The sequence below is a fragment of the Ammospiza nelsoni genome, chromosome 17 (genome assembly GCF_027579445.1).
Source record: "Ammospiza nelsoni isolate bAmmNel1 chromosome 17, bAmmNel1.pri, whole genome shotgun sequence".
NCBI lineage: Eukaryota > Metazoa > Chordata > Aves > Passeriformes > Passerellidae > Ammospiza > Ammospiza nelsoni.
This window is the reverse complement of record NC_080649.1, coordinates 7,280,206-7,296,445: the sequence shown is the minus strand read 5'-3', so window position 1 is coordinate 7,296,445 and position 16,240 is coordinate 7,280,206. Positions and strand designations below refer to the sequence as shown.

The 16,240-nt window shown below is 39.9% G+C and overlaps 1 protein-coding gene across 1 annotated transcript in view; it reads left to right on the top strand.

Moving 5' to 3' along the window:
• Nucleotides 1-16,109, top strand: part of MOSMO (modulator of smoothened) — a 31,252-nt gene extending 15,143 nt beyond the window's left edge. The window contains exons 2-3 of the mRNA XM_059484726.1: nt 5,431-5,643; nt 12,270-16,109. Of these exons, the coding sequence (XP_059340709.1) occupies nt 5,431-5,643; nt 12,270-12,454 (398 nt within the window). The 3' untranslated portion in view covers nt 12,455-16,109. The remainder of the gene's footprint in view (nt 1-5,430; nt 5,644-12,269) is intronic.
• The last annotated feature ends 131 nt before the right edge of the window (nt 16,110-16,240 follow it).

Here is a 16,240-nt window from a genome sequence, read left to right as displayed (position 1 = left end):
AAGGCAAACTGGCCAATGCCAACTTGATGGTTATCCTTAACACTGGTGCCTAGAATTAGTCTGCCATGTCCAAATCACTGTGTTTTCTTTAGACCTTTCAGGTTTCCACTTGGATGGGCAACAAGCTACAACTCTGCTTATTGCTGGAGCCTGTTCCTCTTAGGCGGACCTGCACCTTTTCCCATTCAAGTTTATAATCTGAGTAGAACTTAGAAATTTTCCAAAACCAAGCTGTCCTTGTCTGTGGCCCAGTGAGAGTTACTGGGAATGGCTTAACTGAGGTGTCCTTAACTTCACATATGTCATTCCCTGGCATGTGACTGTTACCTAACCAGCAGCAATGAATGTTTTAGTGTGCCCAAATAACACAGCTCCATGGACTGTGCTCATTACTAAAACATAAAACTTAGCAGTGTCTTTGCCACACTGGCAGTGCTCAAGATTTATGTCACCACCACCTCATTAAGAAACCTCTAACCTGTGCTCTTCACTTAGCAAAGATGGTTTAACAAGTCCACAGTACACTAAAGTCTCTCCTTTGGGTAGGAACTGTCTGCCAGTCACAACTGGCATTTCCAGCAGCACCACTCCATCTCATCAGGACAGTGTGGGAGGGAGAGCAGGTGGCTCTCTGGGGGCAGTTCCAGTTTTAACCCCCTCACAAGGCATATTGGCCTTTTACTTATGGATCTTGGTGGAACTTGGTGATTGGCCATAATACTTAGTAAATGTTAGCATAGAGCATTTTGCTAAGGATGTGGTTGATGTAGTAGAAGTAGAAGTAGAAGTAAGGAAGCTGTTGTCAAAGAATATAAGGGGTTGCAGATGCATTTAAACCCAAGGAATAGCATTTTGTATAAAATTATGGTAAAGACTAAATTAATTTTTAAGTTGGGACAGTAGGGGAGTGCAGAGGAGGAGCTCCAGGCTGAGCAAGAGCAGTTCTGAGGGTTTGTGCCTTGGAGGTTCATTTATCAGCATAGCTGCTCAGCTCTGGGACCTCCTAACATTTGAGCCCCACCTCATTCACTGCATCTTGCTTTTACCATATTAGTTATTTCTTGTGCTGTGGTGAGCTCCTCCTGGCAGTGTCACCTCTCCTGTGTCCATCTGGCACACCTGATCCCGTGTGCCCTGGCACTCAGGTGAACACTGAACATCTCAGGGGCCATTATTATGCTGCTGCTTTCCAGCCGTGCTCTCGCTGTGCCACTTTTAATAATTCAGAAGTGATGTAGAGGAGGGGGAGTTAAAGGGCTGCAGCAATCTTTGTTTCTCTCCGTAGAGTGTGATTCCTCCGTGGTGGCTCTGTAGTTACCAGGGAAACAAGAGAGGGATGGCAGAGCACCGCGGGGCTGGAGTGGGACTTGGGGGTCGGCTCCCTGGCAGCTGCACATCTGCACCAGGGGGGAGAATCAGGGCTTGCCTTTCCTTGGTTTGGTGCCCTTCCCCCTCTTTTCCTCAATGGTTTTGTGAAATTTAATTGTTAAATAGGTGATTCTAGTAAAAATATGCAATGTCAAAAAATGAGCATTACTGGTGTTTTGAGGAGTTGGATGATCACAAAATCTTTCTCTGAAATTAACTGGAGGCCTGGTTATACACAGACTGTCATTACTGAGAGGTTTTTTAATGTGTTAGAAATGCTTTGGCACTTCAGGGAATAGATTTACTGGAAAAGAATAAGGACCACTTCAGTAACATTTACTCAGTGCAGCATTCTCTGATTTGATAAAGGTCGAATTTCATTTTTAGTAATTAGCATATCTATCCCAATCACCCCCTGCTCTAGCTGTACTGGCCTGAATAATGCCAGTCCCAGAAGCTCTGGGGAGAGAGGCAGGTGAGAGCAGGGAGCAGCCCCTGCACCTCGGGGTTCTCTGTGGCTCCCCAGGGCTGAGCCAGGCAGGGGGAGGTGGGTGGGCAGCTGTGTTTACTGCACTGCAAATGTTTAGGGCTGGATCCATCTTTCAGCTGCCTAATCCACTGGCATTAGCTGTGCTGTTTGTTCCATACCTGTGTTAGGTGCTCAGATTTTCAGCAATTATGCTGAAGTAGTTCTGAGGGGATGACTTAAAAACCTTTTAGTTATGGATCTCGGTGGAACTTGGTGATTGATTTGAGAAGGGCTGTTGAGCTGTTCTCTGACTACAGGCAGAAGGACTCTGTGCAATTTTATATCTCTGTCCCTCTTTTCAATGATAGACTACATAAGAGGAAACAAGATTTTCTGTAACAACTTTGTTTGCAGCTCCCTGGCAACTGTTTGCTTGATTGCTTCAGAATGGAACCAACAGAATAAAATACCATATAAACATGCTCTTCTTTTGAATTTCATGGCAAATGAATACTGTTTTTCCACACCAGAGACTTCTTTTGAAGTCTGAATTCAACAGATTGTCACTATGGGACGAGCCCTGAGGTTTCATTTCTTGTTCCCAGTTTATGCACACAAGTGAGGTATTCCTATGTAGTCAACTTGAACTTTAACTGAATTTATGAACACATAATGAGGTTGATTTTCCAGTTATCTTTGTGAAACCTTTGGAAATGGTTCACAGACCTCTTGCCCTCCATTTGGCTCCCTAGAGGCTGCAAACTCAAGGTTCAAAACCTTAAATATGGAGTATATTGAATTCAGATTTGTAATCCATAAAGCAGAGTTAAGAAAAAATACTGTGTATGTGCTAGAAAGAGCTTAACCATAAAGCTCAGTGTATTTCCTCCAAAATGTCAGATACTGAAATTTAATTGCTGACATTTTAAAATTCTGATTAAAAAAAAAAAAAAAAAAAAAAAAAAAAAAAAAACAAAAAAAAAAAAAAAAAACTCAACAAAAAAAAATAACTTTACCAGAGTAAAATAATACACTTGAGCACCAGAAGTGATGTTTAGGAAGCCATTCCCTGAATGGTTTCTTGCAATTGTCCTTGTGTATTAAGAAGGAATGCTACTGTGGTGCTCACAATTCAGAGATTTTTTTTCTTGTTTTCTTCATTTTCATTTCTGGGTTTTTTTGTTTGGGTGGTTATTGGTTTTTTTTTTAATCTCCTTTTGGAGCAGTAGATGCTGATAGTAAGAGAAATTGCATTAAAAATAATAGTTCAAGATGGAGTTCTCTTCTGTTTCCTCTAGATATGGCACTTCTGGGCTTACCTTTGGTTCTCTCTGAGTCTGACATGTTAAGTGTGCTCTTGTTACTTGAAAAATATCTTCAATATAAACTGCAAATTGTATGTACAAAATGAAATTGTTGTCTCTTGCTTATACATGCTCATCTACAGCAGCTCTTTTTCAGTTTCAGTTAAGACATAAAATGGAACCGTGTTCAGCTGAGTGACTCTTATCATTGCTGCTTTTTCCAAAGTTAAAAATGCACTAAATTATTGCCACTGAAGTCAGGAGAGGTCTTTGCATTCAGAAATATCTATTGAGTGTATGATGTCATTTTTATGAAGTCATTCTTTGATTAGAATTGCAGTTTAGAAAAAACTGACTTCTGCTGTAAGGATAGCAAAATTGTTGTTAAATCCTGGTCTTGCACAGTGATTGGGATTAATTTCCTGTTCTATGATGCTGCAGTGAATGGCCTCTTTATCCCCAAACTACAGGAAACTGCTCAGTGTTTTGTGTGAGCTTCTGCAGTGTGTGTGTTCCAGGGAGCTTGACATTTAAGGACACATCTCCCCTCTGTCCCAGCAGCTGATGGGCAATGAAAACATTGCAAGCTATGGAGGAGAAGCAGTTCATGTAAAACTGCACTGTGCAGGCGTGGAGCTGGGCAGGATTATTGCTTGTGTAACCCTGGCTCAGGTTTGTGTGATCCTGGTGCACAGCAATGCTGTGATTGCTGTTTATCTGGAGTACAAAATGCCAGCTTTATTGGTTTTGTAGTTGTTCAGTTTTTGGCTGAAAATTCATCCCTGACTTTCATTCAATGGATGTGTAATTAAAAGGATATATTTGAATAAGACTGAAATTTTGTAGTCTGAACAAATGCGGTAAGAATACTTCAACAGAACAGGTTCAGTAATGGTTTCGCTTTTGGTTCTTCTCATCCCTTGGGATATGAAGCAGTACATTTAATAAGACTCTAAACATCTAATAAAACATTTTATGCTGCCTGCTAACCCAGCAGTTCTAAGCTCAGAGGCTGATGCTGCTGGTACTCGTTGCTCAGGTGTGAGCAGAGAGGATCTGTAGAAATTGGCTCCAGGGTGCCAGGAGGTGCATGCTAGGACTGGTTAATCTTTTGACTATTGGCTTTCTCCTTTGTTTCACACGTTTTCCTTCCCTCAAAAAGAGGCTAGAAAGTATGATAGCTGTTTCTTCCTCCAAAGGACATGCTAAACCTAAGCTTCCCAGTCTTACAGTAATTGAGTCTAAGTTGTCCTCTTTTTATTTGAAACAGGTCAACTGAAACAATATTTACTTGAAGTAATTTGTGGAGAAAGAAGTTGACTCTAATGCTGTCCACTTTTGGGTTTTGCTTCTAATGTAGATAAAGGATAATTGTGATTATTTAGGACAACAGTTCAGAGAAAAAAGACAAAATTGAGAAATCTAGAACTTAATGTTTAAGAGACACTGGAAGAAATGGATCTTAATCTTCCATATTAACTTGGGGTTAGAAAGATAACTTCATTATTAAAGCTCACTAAAGGCTTCTTTATGAGTCTCAAAAGCACTGACTTGGATTTAAAAGAAGATTTTTTTAAATTATTGTTTAACAGACAATACATCATTTTGGTTAAATCTTTATGGTTCCTGTACCAATCTTATCCTTTTCCTAGGATCTTTTTGATAGATCTTTTCTGTAGATATCCCAATTTCTGTGTGTAGTAACTCTTGTTAGCAATCAAAAGGATTGACCAGTCTTGCATGGAGGGACTCTTTTTAATGAGTTACTGTCAAGAAGTGGGGGCTTTTTAATGTTTTTAAAATCATACATGAATCAAATGCAGTTTCTGCTGCAAGAGTCAGAAGCTTTAAGTTGTATTTACAAATGAGGGAAAAAGATATTAGACAATTAAATGCATTTTAGGGAGGCTGCAACTCATTTTGTTAGACTATAAAAGTACTTCATCCTGCACATATGAGGGAGTGATCCTCTATGCAAGTCAGCTACCACGTTAGCAGATATTGGCAGGCTTTATTAGCAGTGCTTTATCCCTTTGATTAGACCTTGATTGCCACTCAGGAACCAGCTACAGCTTGCAGCCATCTCACTTCAGCTTGTGCAAGCGTGTGCTGAAGGAATGAAGACAGATGTTTATAGCATGCCCCCCATCCTCCGCGTTTGAAAGGCTCACTAAGGTTCATCAAAGAAAGAATCCCTTATTTGGGGCAATTCTGAGCTGTGGTTTGCAATGGAGCGCCCCTCAGAGAGGATTTTGAAAGTTTACTTGCCTCTCTGCTATGTGTTTTCAGGTGCTCTCACAGTTGGCCTTGTGCGACAGTGTCAAACCATCCATGGACGTGACAGGACCTGTATTCCTCCACGGCTGCCTCCCGAGTGGGTCACTACGTTATTTTTCATCATAATGGGAATCATTTCACTAACTGTCACATGTGGTTTGCTGGTGGCTTCCCACTGGCGAAGAGAAGCTACTAAATATGCCCGCTGGATAGCTTTCACTGGAAGTAAGTGACCTCAACTGCACAGTCCTGTATGCAGGATAAACTGGTGGAGTCTGAAATACACCATAGTGTTGGAAAGGAGCAACTGCTTAGGGCTCCTGCTATGCAAAACATTCCTTCTCTTTGAGTACCACATCTGAGGGAAAAATAAGTCTTCAGAAATAAAGGGGTTGGTGTCTTAAGTGACTGTAATTGAGAGGGAATAATGGTGTGAAAGAAAGAAAGGCCTGACCCCTTTACCTTCCTTGGACAGTACCATTAATTGTCCTAAGAAAATGAGCAAGGATAGAGGAGGTCAGTTCTGACTTGTGGTTGTAGCATTTCCTACTTCCCCGCTCCCATATATCCAGGACAATCCTAGCAGCTTGCAATCACTGAAATCCCCTCTCTGAGGCAGAGGAGGCAGTTGGTACATCTGAGGTGACCTGTCCTTACTCAGGTGTCTCGTGAATACCTCGTGCGGGGTTGAGGCTGGTTCAGTTCTGCTTCCTGCTCACAGCAGCTGCTTTATTCAGTGTCTGCATCCTAATTGGCTATGCAGGAGGATTGCCCACTGCAGAGCATCTGCTGTGCTTCACAGCACCAAGACTTCTGCTTCCAGAAGTGACCTGCAGCCGTGCTTTAGCCAGAGGGAGGAGTACCAGTGCTTTTCTGCCTCCTTCATTGTGCTCTGCATGAGTACCAGTGTAACTCCTCACAGCTGAGCCTGCTCCAGCAGCCCTGTGTTTGCACACAGGGAAGCATATCCTATGGCTACTTCAGTGCAAAAACAGTTATAATGAGCAAGGGGAATAACTTTCAAACTTCCTTTTCTTGGTGTGTGTTACAAGCTTAGCCCAACTCTGAAATGGTGCCTTAATGGTGGGGATGACAGCATGGAAAAACTCAAAACCTGAGGGCTTTTAAATTGGGTTGAATTATGACAAACCACTAAAGGTAGTGTGAACACTAACTAGAAAATGCAAGTTTGTGGTTTACAGGGGCATAAATAAGGTTTAATGGAACTGTGACACCTAATGATATCTAATAGAAGTTAGATTTAACCTTGTTTTGGGGAAGGGAATAGTACTAAAAAGTGCTCGGCTTCAACAGAGGTACTTCACTGAGGTACTTGTACAATCAAAGCCATCTTTCTGACAACGTTGCTACACAGCATATTAAATTAATAGTGCTGCTCCTGCAGACAATGGAGCTATTGAAATGCTGCATCCATTGTGATTGACTTTCATTTATTTTCTGGTGAATGATTAAAATAGCAGACCTGAGTATTACTGAATATTTCATCCCAACTTTTCCAGTGCACCTGTTTATCTCTACATATTTCATGTGTATCTAATGTCTGTGGTGGGGGGTTAAAGTCAAAATGCTGTATAAAGTTAAAATGCTTGCAGGGAGCTGGAGTAAAAGCTCTTGGGTAAAGAGGGAGAGTGTGAGTTCTAGATATCAATGTTTTTCTTTAATATCTGAAATCATCACATCCCTGCAGCTTTAGTTTTCTACAGCTGTGACGATTAGTTCAGCCAAAAGTGGTACCCTAAGGCTTTTTTGTTTTGAGTTTTTTCTCTAGAGATTTCTTCATGCCTGCAACAGGTTCATTATTAGATGTCTCAGTATAGAAGAACATTTTTATTTCACCACTTGTCTTCTTGGTATGAAATGTTTAATAATGAAACACACTAATTTGTTCTTTTGCAAGTCAGAATTATTCATAATTCTATTAAGATATCATCTCTGTGTTGCTGAAATTATAAAATTCAATGTCTTTGGTATTCATCTCCAATACATACAAGTCTGTGACCTTTGCATTCCTGTTAACAAAGATGATGGGGAATTTTATCTCTGAACTCACTTGTTAGGAAAATTAATTTTGAAAAATAGCAGTGACTGGAAGGAAGATTTCTAGATTTTTCAAAAAGTTCTTGAGAGTGACTTCTGTGGTTCATTGGATACAACCCAAATTAGTAACCTTTTTGTAGGTTAGTATTAGGGACTATGCAGCCATGTGGAATCAACTTGGAATACCCTGAGCAGATCCTTCCTGTGAAGTGCCAGTGCTGTTTAGATGAAAATGTGTAACTCATTAGAAGGGGGTAGGGAAGACTTCATATTTGTATTCCATCTCATCTGCAAGTGATTTCAAAACTCAGTGGCCTCGTGCAGGCTGCTAGCAGATCATCTTCTCACAGAACTTTGTGAGCACAATGCAGGCCGTGCTATGCTGGGCAGGCAGGGAAGTCTGCTGGGGCTTCCAGGGGAAGCTCTGGGACTGGCAGCTCTGTTCCTTCAAATGCAGGGGGGTCTGGAGCAAATATCTGAAGCAAAGGAATCCTTTTGCTCAGCCTTTTCCTTACAACTCTGAGAGCAGCAGGGAAAGCCTGGTAAGAGGTCCTTTTGTCCAGTTCGTGCTGGAATTTATATATAGTTGTACAACTTATATTTTTCATTGAATTTTTGCTTGTAATCTTGGGATGACTCAAGGTGTTTTCAAATAAATACCTACAGCTAAATTTTTTCATCTGCATACCTATAAATATGAAGTTGCTGAGTGTGGTCTTGTTTATCTTGTTAAGCTAAGAGACATGAAAACAGAAGTTCAACCTGTCAGTTCTCTTTCTTCTATACCCTTCTGAAGGGATACACCCCAGAGGGTATTTACAAGCACAGCATTTGCCTCATTCCCCAGTTGTTGATGGGTTTAGTTGCACAGAAACTTATCCTTTTTGACAACTCAGCAAACAGCTTTGTGGAGAGGAGAGCTATTGCTGTCCTCCAGGCCATACTGCATGAGTGACAAAAGCCTTGTACAGGTAAATGTGAAGATTTTCCTTCATTTTTTTAGAGAATTGTCTTTCAGGAATCAATATTCCTACTGATATGATCAGTATTGTCACTGTGGGCATAGATACCATCAAAACTATCCCTGGTGTTTCAGTAGTACCACATTCATACAGTGTAATGGAGAGTGGGTTCCTGTTGGTGTTCATCTGTGCCCTGCCCAGGTTTTGTGTGATTCTTCAATGAACAGGGTGTTACAAACCCGTAGCTGTGCCTGGTGTGTAGGTAGCAGGCAAAGCTCTGGTCAGCTATTCCTTTGCTTGTATACCAGAACTGCCTTTTGCCATCCCAGCTTCTATACCAATCTCATCACTAATTATGCTCTGGGACATAGGGACACAAGTTGGTAGCCAAAAAGTGACCTGGTTCTGGTATTTTTCCACATCTCTGACACTGCTTCTATGTTGCTACCTCTGCTTCAGATTTATGTAAACCTCTGTCCTTTTCAGGGTGCTTGTTTTCTATCTTCCAGTTGATAGGATGTGGTGAAAATGTGGAAATCTCAAATGCTGTCATTTTCATAGTCCTTCAGACAAATACTGTCAATTTCCATAAATAGAAAAAATGTCCAGAGCTTATTCCCCATGGAGGCCACATAGCTGATCTCATGTATGTTATTGCAATTTTCGCTATTGCAGGAATTCACAGAGCTCCCTCAAGATCTGTTTACATTGTACAGATTCAGGTCTCTCACCATCTGCTGCAACTAGAAAGGGGATGAATTCTGTGTCTGCTACTACTGAATGAGGAGCTTCTCTGAGGTGTATCAAGAGAGAAGATGCTAGACAGAAAAATCATATTTCTACCATTTTCCAGCAATTACCAGAGAGTCTGGAACTGGTTTGGTTTTTTTCCTGAGGATTTAAAAGTTCATGAGCAATAATGGACTGCTTTTTGGAATGCAAGTGAAAATGGGGCAGGATAATGACATCCTTAACTAACAGTGAATGTCTGTCTCTGGTGTTCCCCAGTGAATAAAGTGCTTCTTGAGTTATTAAAGATTTGTACCAGTTGCTGCTTTCTATGTTAGATGTCTCTATAGAGGCAAGCAGATATTACAGTGAGCCTCTGAAGACTAAACCTTTTTTTAAGAACAGATTTCTTTTGAAGTTGTCATTAGATGCTCAAAACAATTTCAAGCTGAAGAATTAGAGGAACTAATTGGGTTTTTTGACAGCCATGATTCAGATGCAGACTAGAAAGCTCTTCTGTGCTTACGTAGGTCTGCTCAAGAAACACATACCCATGCTTTTCTCAGATGGACTCAGATGTTTGAGATACAATTAAGAAAAGGAAACATTTTTTAAGGATTAGATTGTGTAATGTGGAATTACATGGACCAATAATCATGTCGATTAAAACTTTCTTCATTGTTTGATGCTTAACATTTGGTGTCTGGGTCTTTGGTTCTGTTCTAATAGATGGCCTAACGAGGTGGCACTGAGCAGCAGTGTGGCAGCTGTGCAATTCCAGATGTTTTCTCATTGTCCCCTTCCCCTTTGGAGAACAACCCGGCGGTGCGGGCACGGTGCGAGCGAGACACGAGCCCCCTCCAGTGGCACATCTGGGTTTTCCTGCTCGGCACTGGCAGCCAGGAATGATCCTGCTCTTGCCTCAAGGTGTTGTGAAAGCTGCTTTATGTGGTTTGGAAGGCAAGGAGCAGCTGATGTTCTGAGGTGGATCATGGTTTATGAAAGCATCCTTCTTTGTTTATGCCTAGATCCTACTTGGACACACTGAATTCAGATCCATCATGCCCAGTATCTTCTAGAATATTACTGGTTTTTCCTCAAAGCTGAGACCTGTGCTATGGAAATCATAAGCACTAAGATATGAAATATGTGGTAAACTGTTCATCTTGGATATATACAGAGTCCATTATAAATGGTTTTAGTGTGGGCACTGTAGCTGGATAACTTGGAGCATCTGAGCATCTATATTTAGTGAGGAAGAGCAGTACTGAAGCTACACTAAAAAATATTGATGCTGCTCCAGCCAATCATTTCCTCATTTGTAAAGAAACTAAACTAGAAACTTTGTTCTGGTGAGGCTGAAGGGGACAGGCAAGCTCCTGATTTTATTTTACATACCTTTGGAAACAAAAGCAGCTGCAGCACTTCTTGCAGGGGAGCTGGTGATGAAGGTGATGGTTATTACTGTTGCCAGTGGTTTTTGATGTTGCTTGACTTTTAAGGAGACTCAAATAGGGAACAGCATCCCTCTGTCTTGCAGTGGTGGAGAAGGGAAAGAGGAGACAATGACAGCACCTGTGTTCCTTACTAACAAACTAAAAGCAGCAGCCTGTGTTAACGAGAAAGGTGAAAAACTCAGCATATGGTGCCCTTTGTTCAGGCAGGAGCATTGTAACTTGGCTCGAGTTTTCGTTTTTGTGTGTGGCCAGGTAATAGGCAGAGTTTGAGGACTAGGGAGAGGCTTCAGTGTGAGCTGTGCTTCATGTCAGAAGATGTTGGTATGTGGATTTGGGGGTTGGTGAGAGCAGGTTCAGCTCTTCTCTCCCACCAGATCTAATTGGATTTGGTTGAATAATAGGTATTGTGGTGCTGTGTTCCACTCACAGTAAATAATGTCTGAAAGGAGGCTGAAATACATAGAAGTGAAATAAGACTAAAGGGCTAATACTTGACTGAACAGGTAGAATCAGATAAAATTTTGTTTTATTCTAATACTGATTAAAAAAACCCAATTTTATATTCTTGCACATACAATCAAACCAATTCAAAAGCTAATCCATTTTATTGTGAAGAAAATCTTGCCTCTCAGAGGAGCCATATTTAGAATTCATTGCCTGGGTTGACAGTAGAGTCCTGCACAGCTACATCCAAACTAAACAGGGTTACTTTTCCAAAGGTGTGCTACAGAAACACGGAAGTTGTCATCTGGGAAACAACCCTGGGTGTTCTCTCCTGGATTTGATTAATTGATTGGTATTGAAATGTGCTGTGAGGAATCTTGGTTACTATTCATACTTGAAGGCCTGTGAAATCTGTAATGTAATTCTTTAACAGGAGTTCTGGATTTCTTGTACTTTCACACAGAGTCAGTTGCAAGAACAAAACACTTACATGAGTTTGAAGTGAAATAAAAACCCTCATTGCATGGTCTCTTTGTTCACAGAGTCTGAATTTAGTTTTTCACTAAGAAGCTGAAATTAAAGTGAATCAGAAAACTTTAATTTCATTGTATTACAATAAGAAATTCTAAGGATATTTCATTATCTAAGGAAACATTCATATAATGTTAGGAAACTGGTATCTTTTAATCTTAAAAGAAACTGTAATGACAATCTGAATGTTTTCTATTTTTAGCAAAGCTTTTACAGAAAATGAATGTGTGAAGAATGGGAGAGGGCAACTACAGTTGGAAAAAGACAACTGATAATAGAAAAAGTTTCTTCAGTGTTGAATGTTACTTTATCTTGATGGGGCAAAATTACTTTAACTGGAGAATAAACGACTGAACTTTGAGATGTGAGAAAAGTGTATCTACCAGCTTTTTTCTGTAAAGAGAGTTCATAATCTAGTGAGCTGAACTAAACTGAAATTACAGTCAAAACTGGGGACTTTTAGTCTTTCTTGGAAGTAGATGAGGGATGTTCTGAAAGCATCATAAAGCCTACTCAGTCATTGCAAGCAAGTTATCAGCTCAGATAGCTCTGATCTCAGCTCTTCAGTTCAATCAGGATATTTTGTTTTTCTGGAGCACTCTGTGAACAGGTAAATATTTTCACTTTAACACAGCAGTGACTGTTTTTTTCTTTTCTCTTTTCTTTGCAGTGATTCTATTCTGTATGGCAGCCCTAATATTTCCAATAGGATTTTACATCAATGAAGTCGGAGGTCAACCCTATAAATTACCCAATAACACAGTGGTTGGGTCTTCGTATGTACTGTTTGTCTTATCCATTTTCTTTACAATAGTGGGACTTCTATTTGCTGGCAAAGTTTGTTTACCTGGCTGATGAATGTCTGAACTGCAGGACTTTATTTTAGAAAAGAGCAAGACATCAGAATTGCATTCTCAGGAGGATGCCTAAATCAGACTATCAAACACTGACTGAAAAGAGGAATGCTTTGACTTGTTCTCACTATGCACTTTGGATGAAAAAAAGGAGAGCCTTTCCCATAACCAAATACAGACCACGTTGACTAATCTCCTGAGCATACTGCAATGCAGTCAGGTCTGCACTGTGATAGGAACTGGTGAAGAATGCTTTACACTGACAAGCATAACGCCCCACCTTACTGACTGTTCCTGTTTTTAACGTCTCACAATTCGGAAGTCAAAGTATTTATGAACTTTGTGGTGGACCAGAGGGTTGTGGAGGAACTCAAGTGAGGCTGGCCTCGCTGTTTAGGAGATTAGTGTTTTACATCTTCCTTCTGATGAACAAAGCCTTTGGCACCATTGTGGATCAATCTTGCATTACTGCACCAAGAAGCCAATAGATCAAAACATGTTCTCTCAATGTACGTAACAGCAAAAAGACATACATCCCCTGCTCCCCCATAAGCTCTAGGAAACACTAAGGAACATTGTAGAGGGGGATTTCGTCCTTATATTTATATAAATATATATATATAAATATATATATATTTTGCTGATGCAGTATACAGTGTGTGTGTATGTGTGTGTGTGTGTGTATATACACATATGTATATATATATGTATATACACACAAATGATTCCTGGAAAAGAACTCAGAATGCTTTGCTAGCAAAACACTGTGGTGTGCAAAACTAGAACTCAATAGAAAAAAGCCATTTTTCTGAAGGCCACATAGCTGAGAGTCTTCAGTTTACCTCATTCTTTGTAGCAGCCCTTGATTTTAACAGTTTTTTGTAATAGGTACAAACGATCCCATGCCTTTCTAGGTGCAATTTTAAGTTAAGCTAAAATTCTTTTTATGGTAATTTATTTGTATATGAGGGTAGAAGGTGAGATCATGTCATACCTTAAAATCCTAATTTTGGGAAACTGACACTATTTAAATTATTAGCAACTGTTGTACAGAAAAATCTCTTTTTTTCTACTTCATTGTTACATTAGCATTCATACATGTTCAAGCACAGCATTTTACCATAGGTAAGCATTCCTTTTAGCACATATAAAATGCAATGTTTAAAGTAATGCAAACACTATCCCACTGCAAAGATGGATGAACTTATCTTCAGCTGAATATTAATTCATCTTTGCCAAAAAATGAGCAATATAATTGTTAAAAATGTATGCCTTGTTTACTAAAGTTGTTATTTTAAATGTAGATTTAATGGCCACCAAAATTTGGAGTAAGTATTCCTCACTAACAGTAGTTTTATTTTTCAACACAAGGATAAACCATTGAATCCACAGACATCTTAATTCACTACTAGGTTGGTGTTCCAGGGAAGCTGCCTGTACTACCAGTATTTGTTTTCCTGTTAATACACAGTTTGCCTGAGATTCATTCTGAAAACAAAAAAAATTGTCTGTTTTGAGCACTGTTTCATTGAACTTACTAGAAGAACTGCATTAATGACCAGACAGTCATTTTAGGATGAGATTTATGTTAAAATAAAATCAGCAGTTTCCAAAATAATCACTTACCAGGTAAGCTGGAGTGTTTAAAAACAACACGGTTTGCACAATTATTTTAAACTCTGTGCCATTCAGACCATAGTGGGTCCCTGCCTTTCTCCATTTCTTCCCTCTCCCCCACTCAAGGTATTTTAGTACAAAAATGTAATTTGTTTATGTATATTTTCCTTTGAAATTTTTGACCAAATTTGCCCCTGGAATGGTTTCTAAGTAATTCTTTTTTCCAGTCAGTTCATTCACAGGCAGAATGGAGTGTTTATGGATCACTAAATTTTTCCAAAGTGTATTAATCTGTAAATACAGCCAAGCACTTACTTGGAAGTCATGGTTTAATAATTAGAATTTGGTTCCTAATTTAAGCCTTCATCTGCATGGGCAGTCTGAGGCTCCTAGTGATAGTGGTGGAGGTAAAAGGCAGGGTTCAGCTGCTTGATATCTTCTAAAATTTTGGTGTTATCACTACTGTGTCCTAAAATAAAGTATTCACTAAAACTTGGATTATAAATTACATTTTCAGAAATGTTACACTTGTAAATAGTTCGAGATTTTTGTGACTGGAACACAGCTGGGGGGTGGGAGAGTTTCTAAGCTGCTAAAATTTCTTTCCCTTCCCACCCCTCCAACTTACTTATTTCAGTTATTGTAACATCATTTGGAGTTAGGCTTTGATTAAACAGATCACAATAATAATTTTTTTAAAACCAAACAAAAACACTTATCTTGGAGCACACCCAGACTGTGGCTGGCTGACTGGAAATGGATCTGGTCTGCCAGTGCTATTGCTATGAATTATTAAATGTTAGCAAAGGTTTAGTAAATAGATTTATTAAATATTTGAGCATTTCAAATCCAGAAATAGATGCGGCCAAATGCATTTTAGAAAACCCAAACCAGTAATTGAAGAGACAGCTGTCAACAGTTGCTTTTAATAAGGTCACTAAGTACTATATAGTACAGTATTAATTTATAGCAGAAAATCATATCTTGTAAACTGTATATAAAACACTGTTTTATGGTGCAATCATTTGTCAAACTTATGTCTGTTACTTTTGTTTTAAAGTTGTGTGCATTCTTTTCATACCTAAGAGCATCACTGTAAAATCTGCTGAAGACTATTTATAGGTTTTATTTGCACAAGGTTTTGTTTTGAACTACAGGAAGTTCGTATTGAACATGCCTAAACATCTGTAGAGTTTTTCAGTTCATGAAAAGCATATGTTTCCATATGAATCGTCTCCAAAGGTAATCCCATTTTTGTGTTAAGTGTTTACATAAACTTTTCTGATTCTGCCAGCCATTATTTTTTAACTTTTTGAAGGACAGCTCATTTTATACATCACTAGAGATTTCCATTTATTCTTTTGCTTCTAAATCCTCCCAAAGGTTTGCCAACTCATCATAATGTAATTTGTGCACACTTTGTCATTTATTTGGCTAACAAAACGTGAGATTGGAAACTGAAAATACCTTCAGAAGGAAAAACTAGGAAATTTGTATAAATCTTATCATTGAGCTCAGCTGAAATAATCACCTGGAAGCTGTTTGGCTGAGACCTGGGGAGGGTGTGCTTCGCAGAACACACCAGTCCCACCATTTAACGGGGTTTGTGTGCTGTTGATGCACCGATGGCACGGGCGGTGCCACGCTCCGAGCCCGGCCTCTGCCTCAGCCGGGCCCTCCTGCCGTCCCTGCGTTCCCCAGACCTTGTTTAACCACTCCAGAACACACCTGTAGGTTCCTGTTTGCCCCGACACACACACACACACCGGAAAATGGAAGCTGTCCTTTAAAACCTTTGTGAAGGATGAACATAATGAAGGAAATGGTGTCTGCAGGCGGGCTGTCCTGCCTGGCCTCGAGGCCGGGCCCGCCGCCTGCACCCCCGGCCTTTACTGAGGGTTGTTTTCTATTGGTTAGAGCATTTTTTCAATTAATGATTTCCGAACAAATGTTAATACAAACTGTATAAAATGAACATAATTTTCTTCACTTGTATTTTTGTTATTGAGCAAGTTTATCAAAATAAATTGTCTACTAAAGCGACTGCCTCCGACTGCACTGACTGGAACCAACCCTGCCACGCACAGGTGTCCTCCCTCAGGTGTGTCCTCTCTCAGGTGTCCCTCCTCAGGTGTGTCCTCCCTCAGGTGTCCCCCCTCAGGTGTGTCCC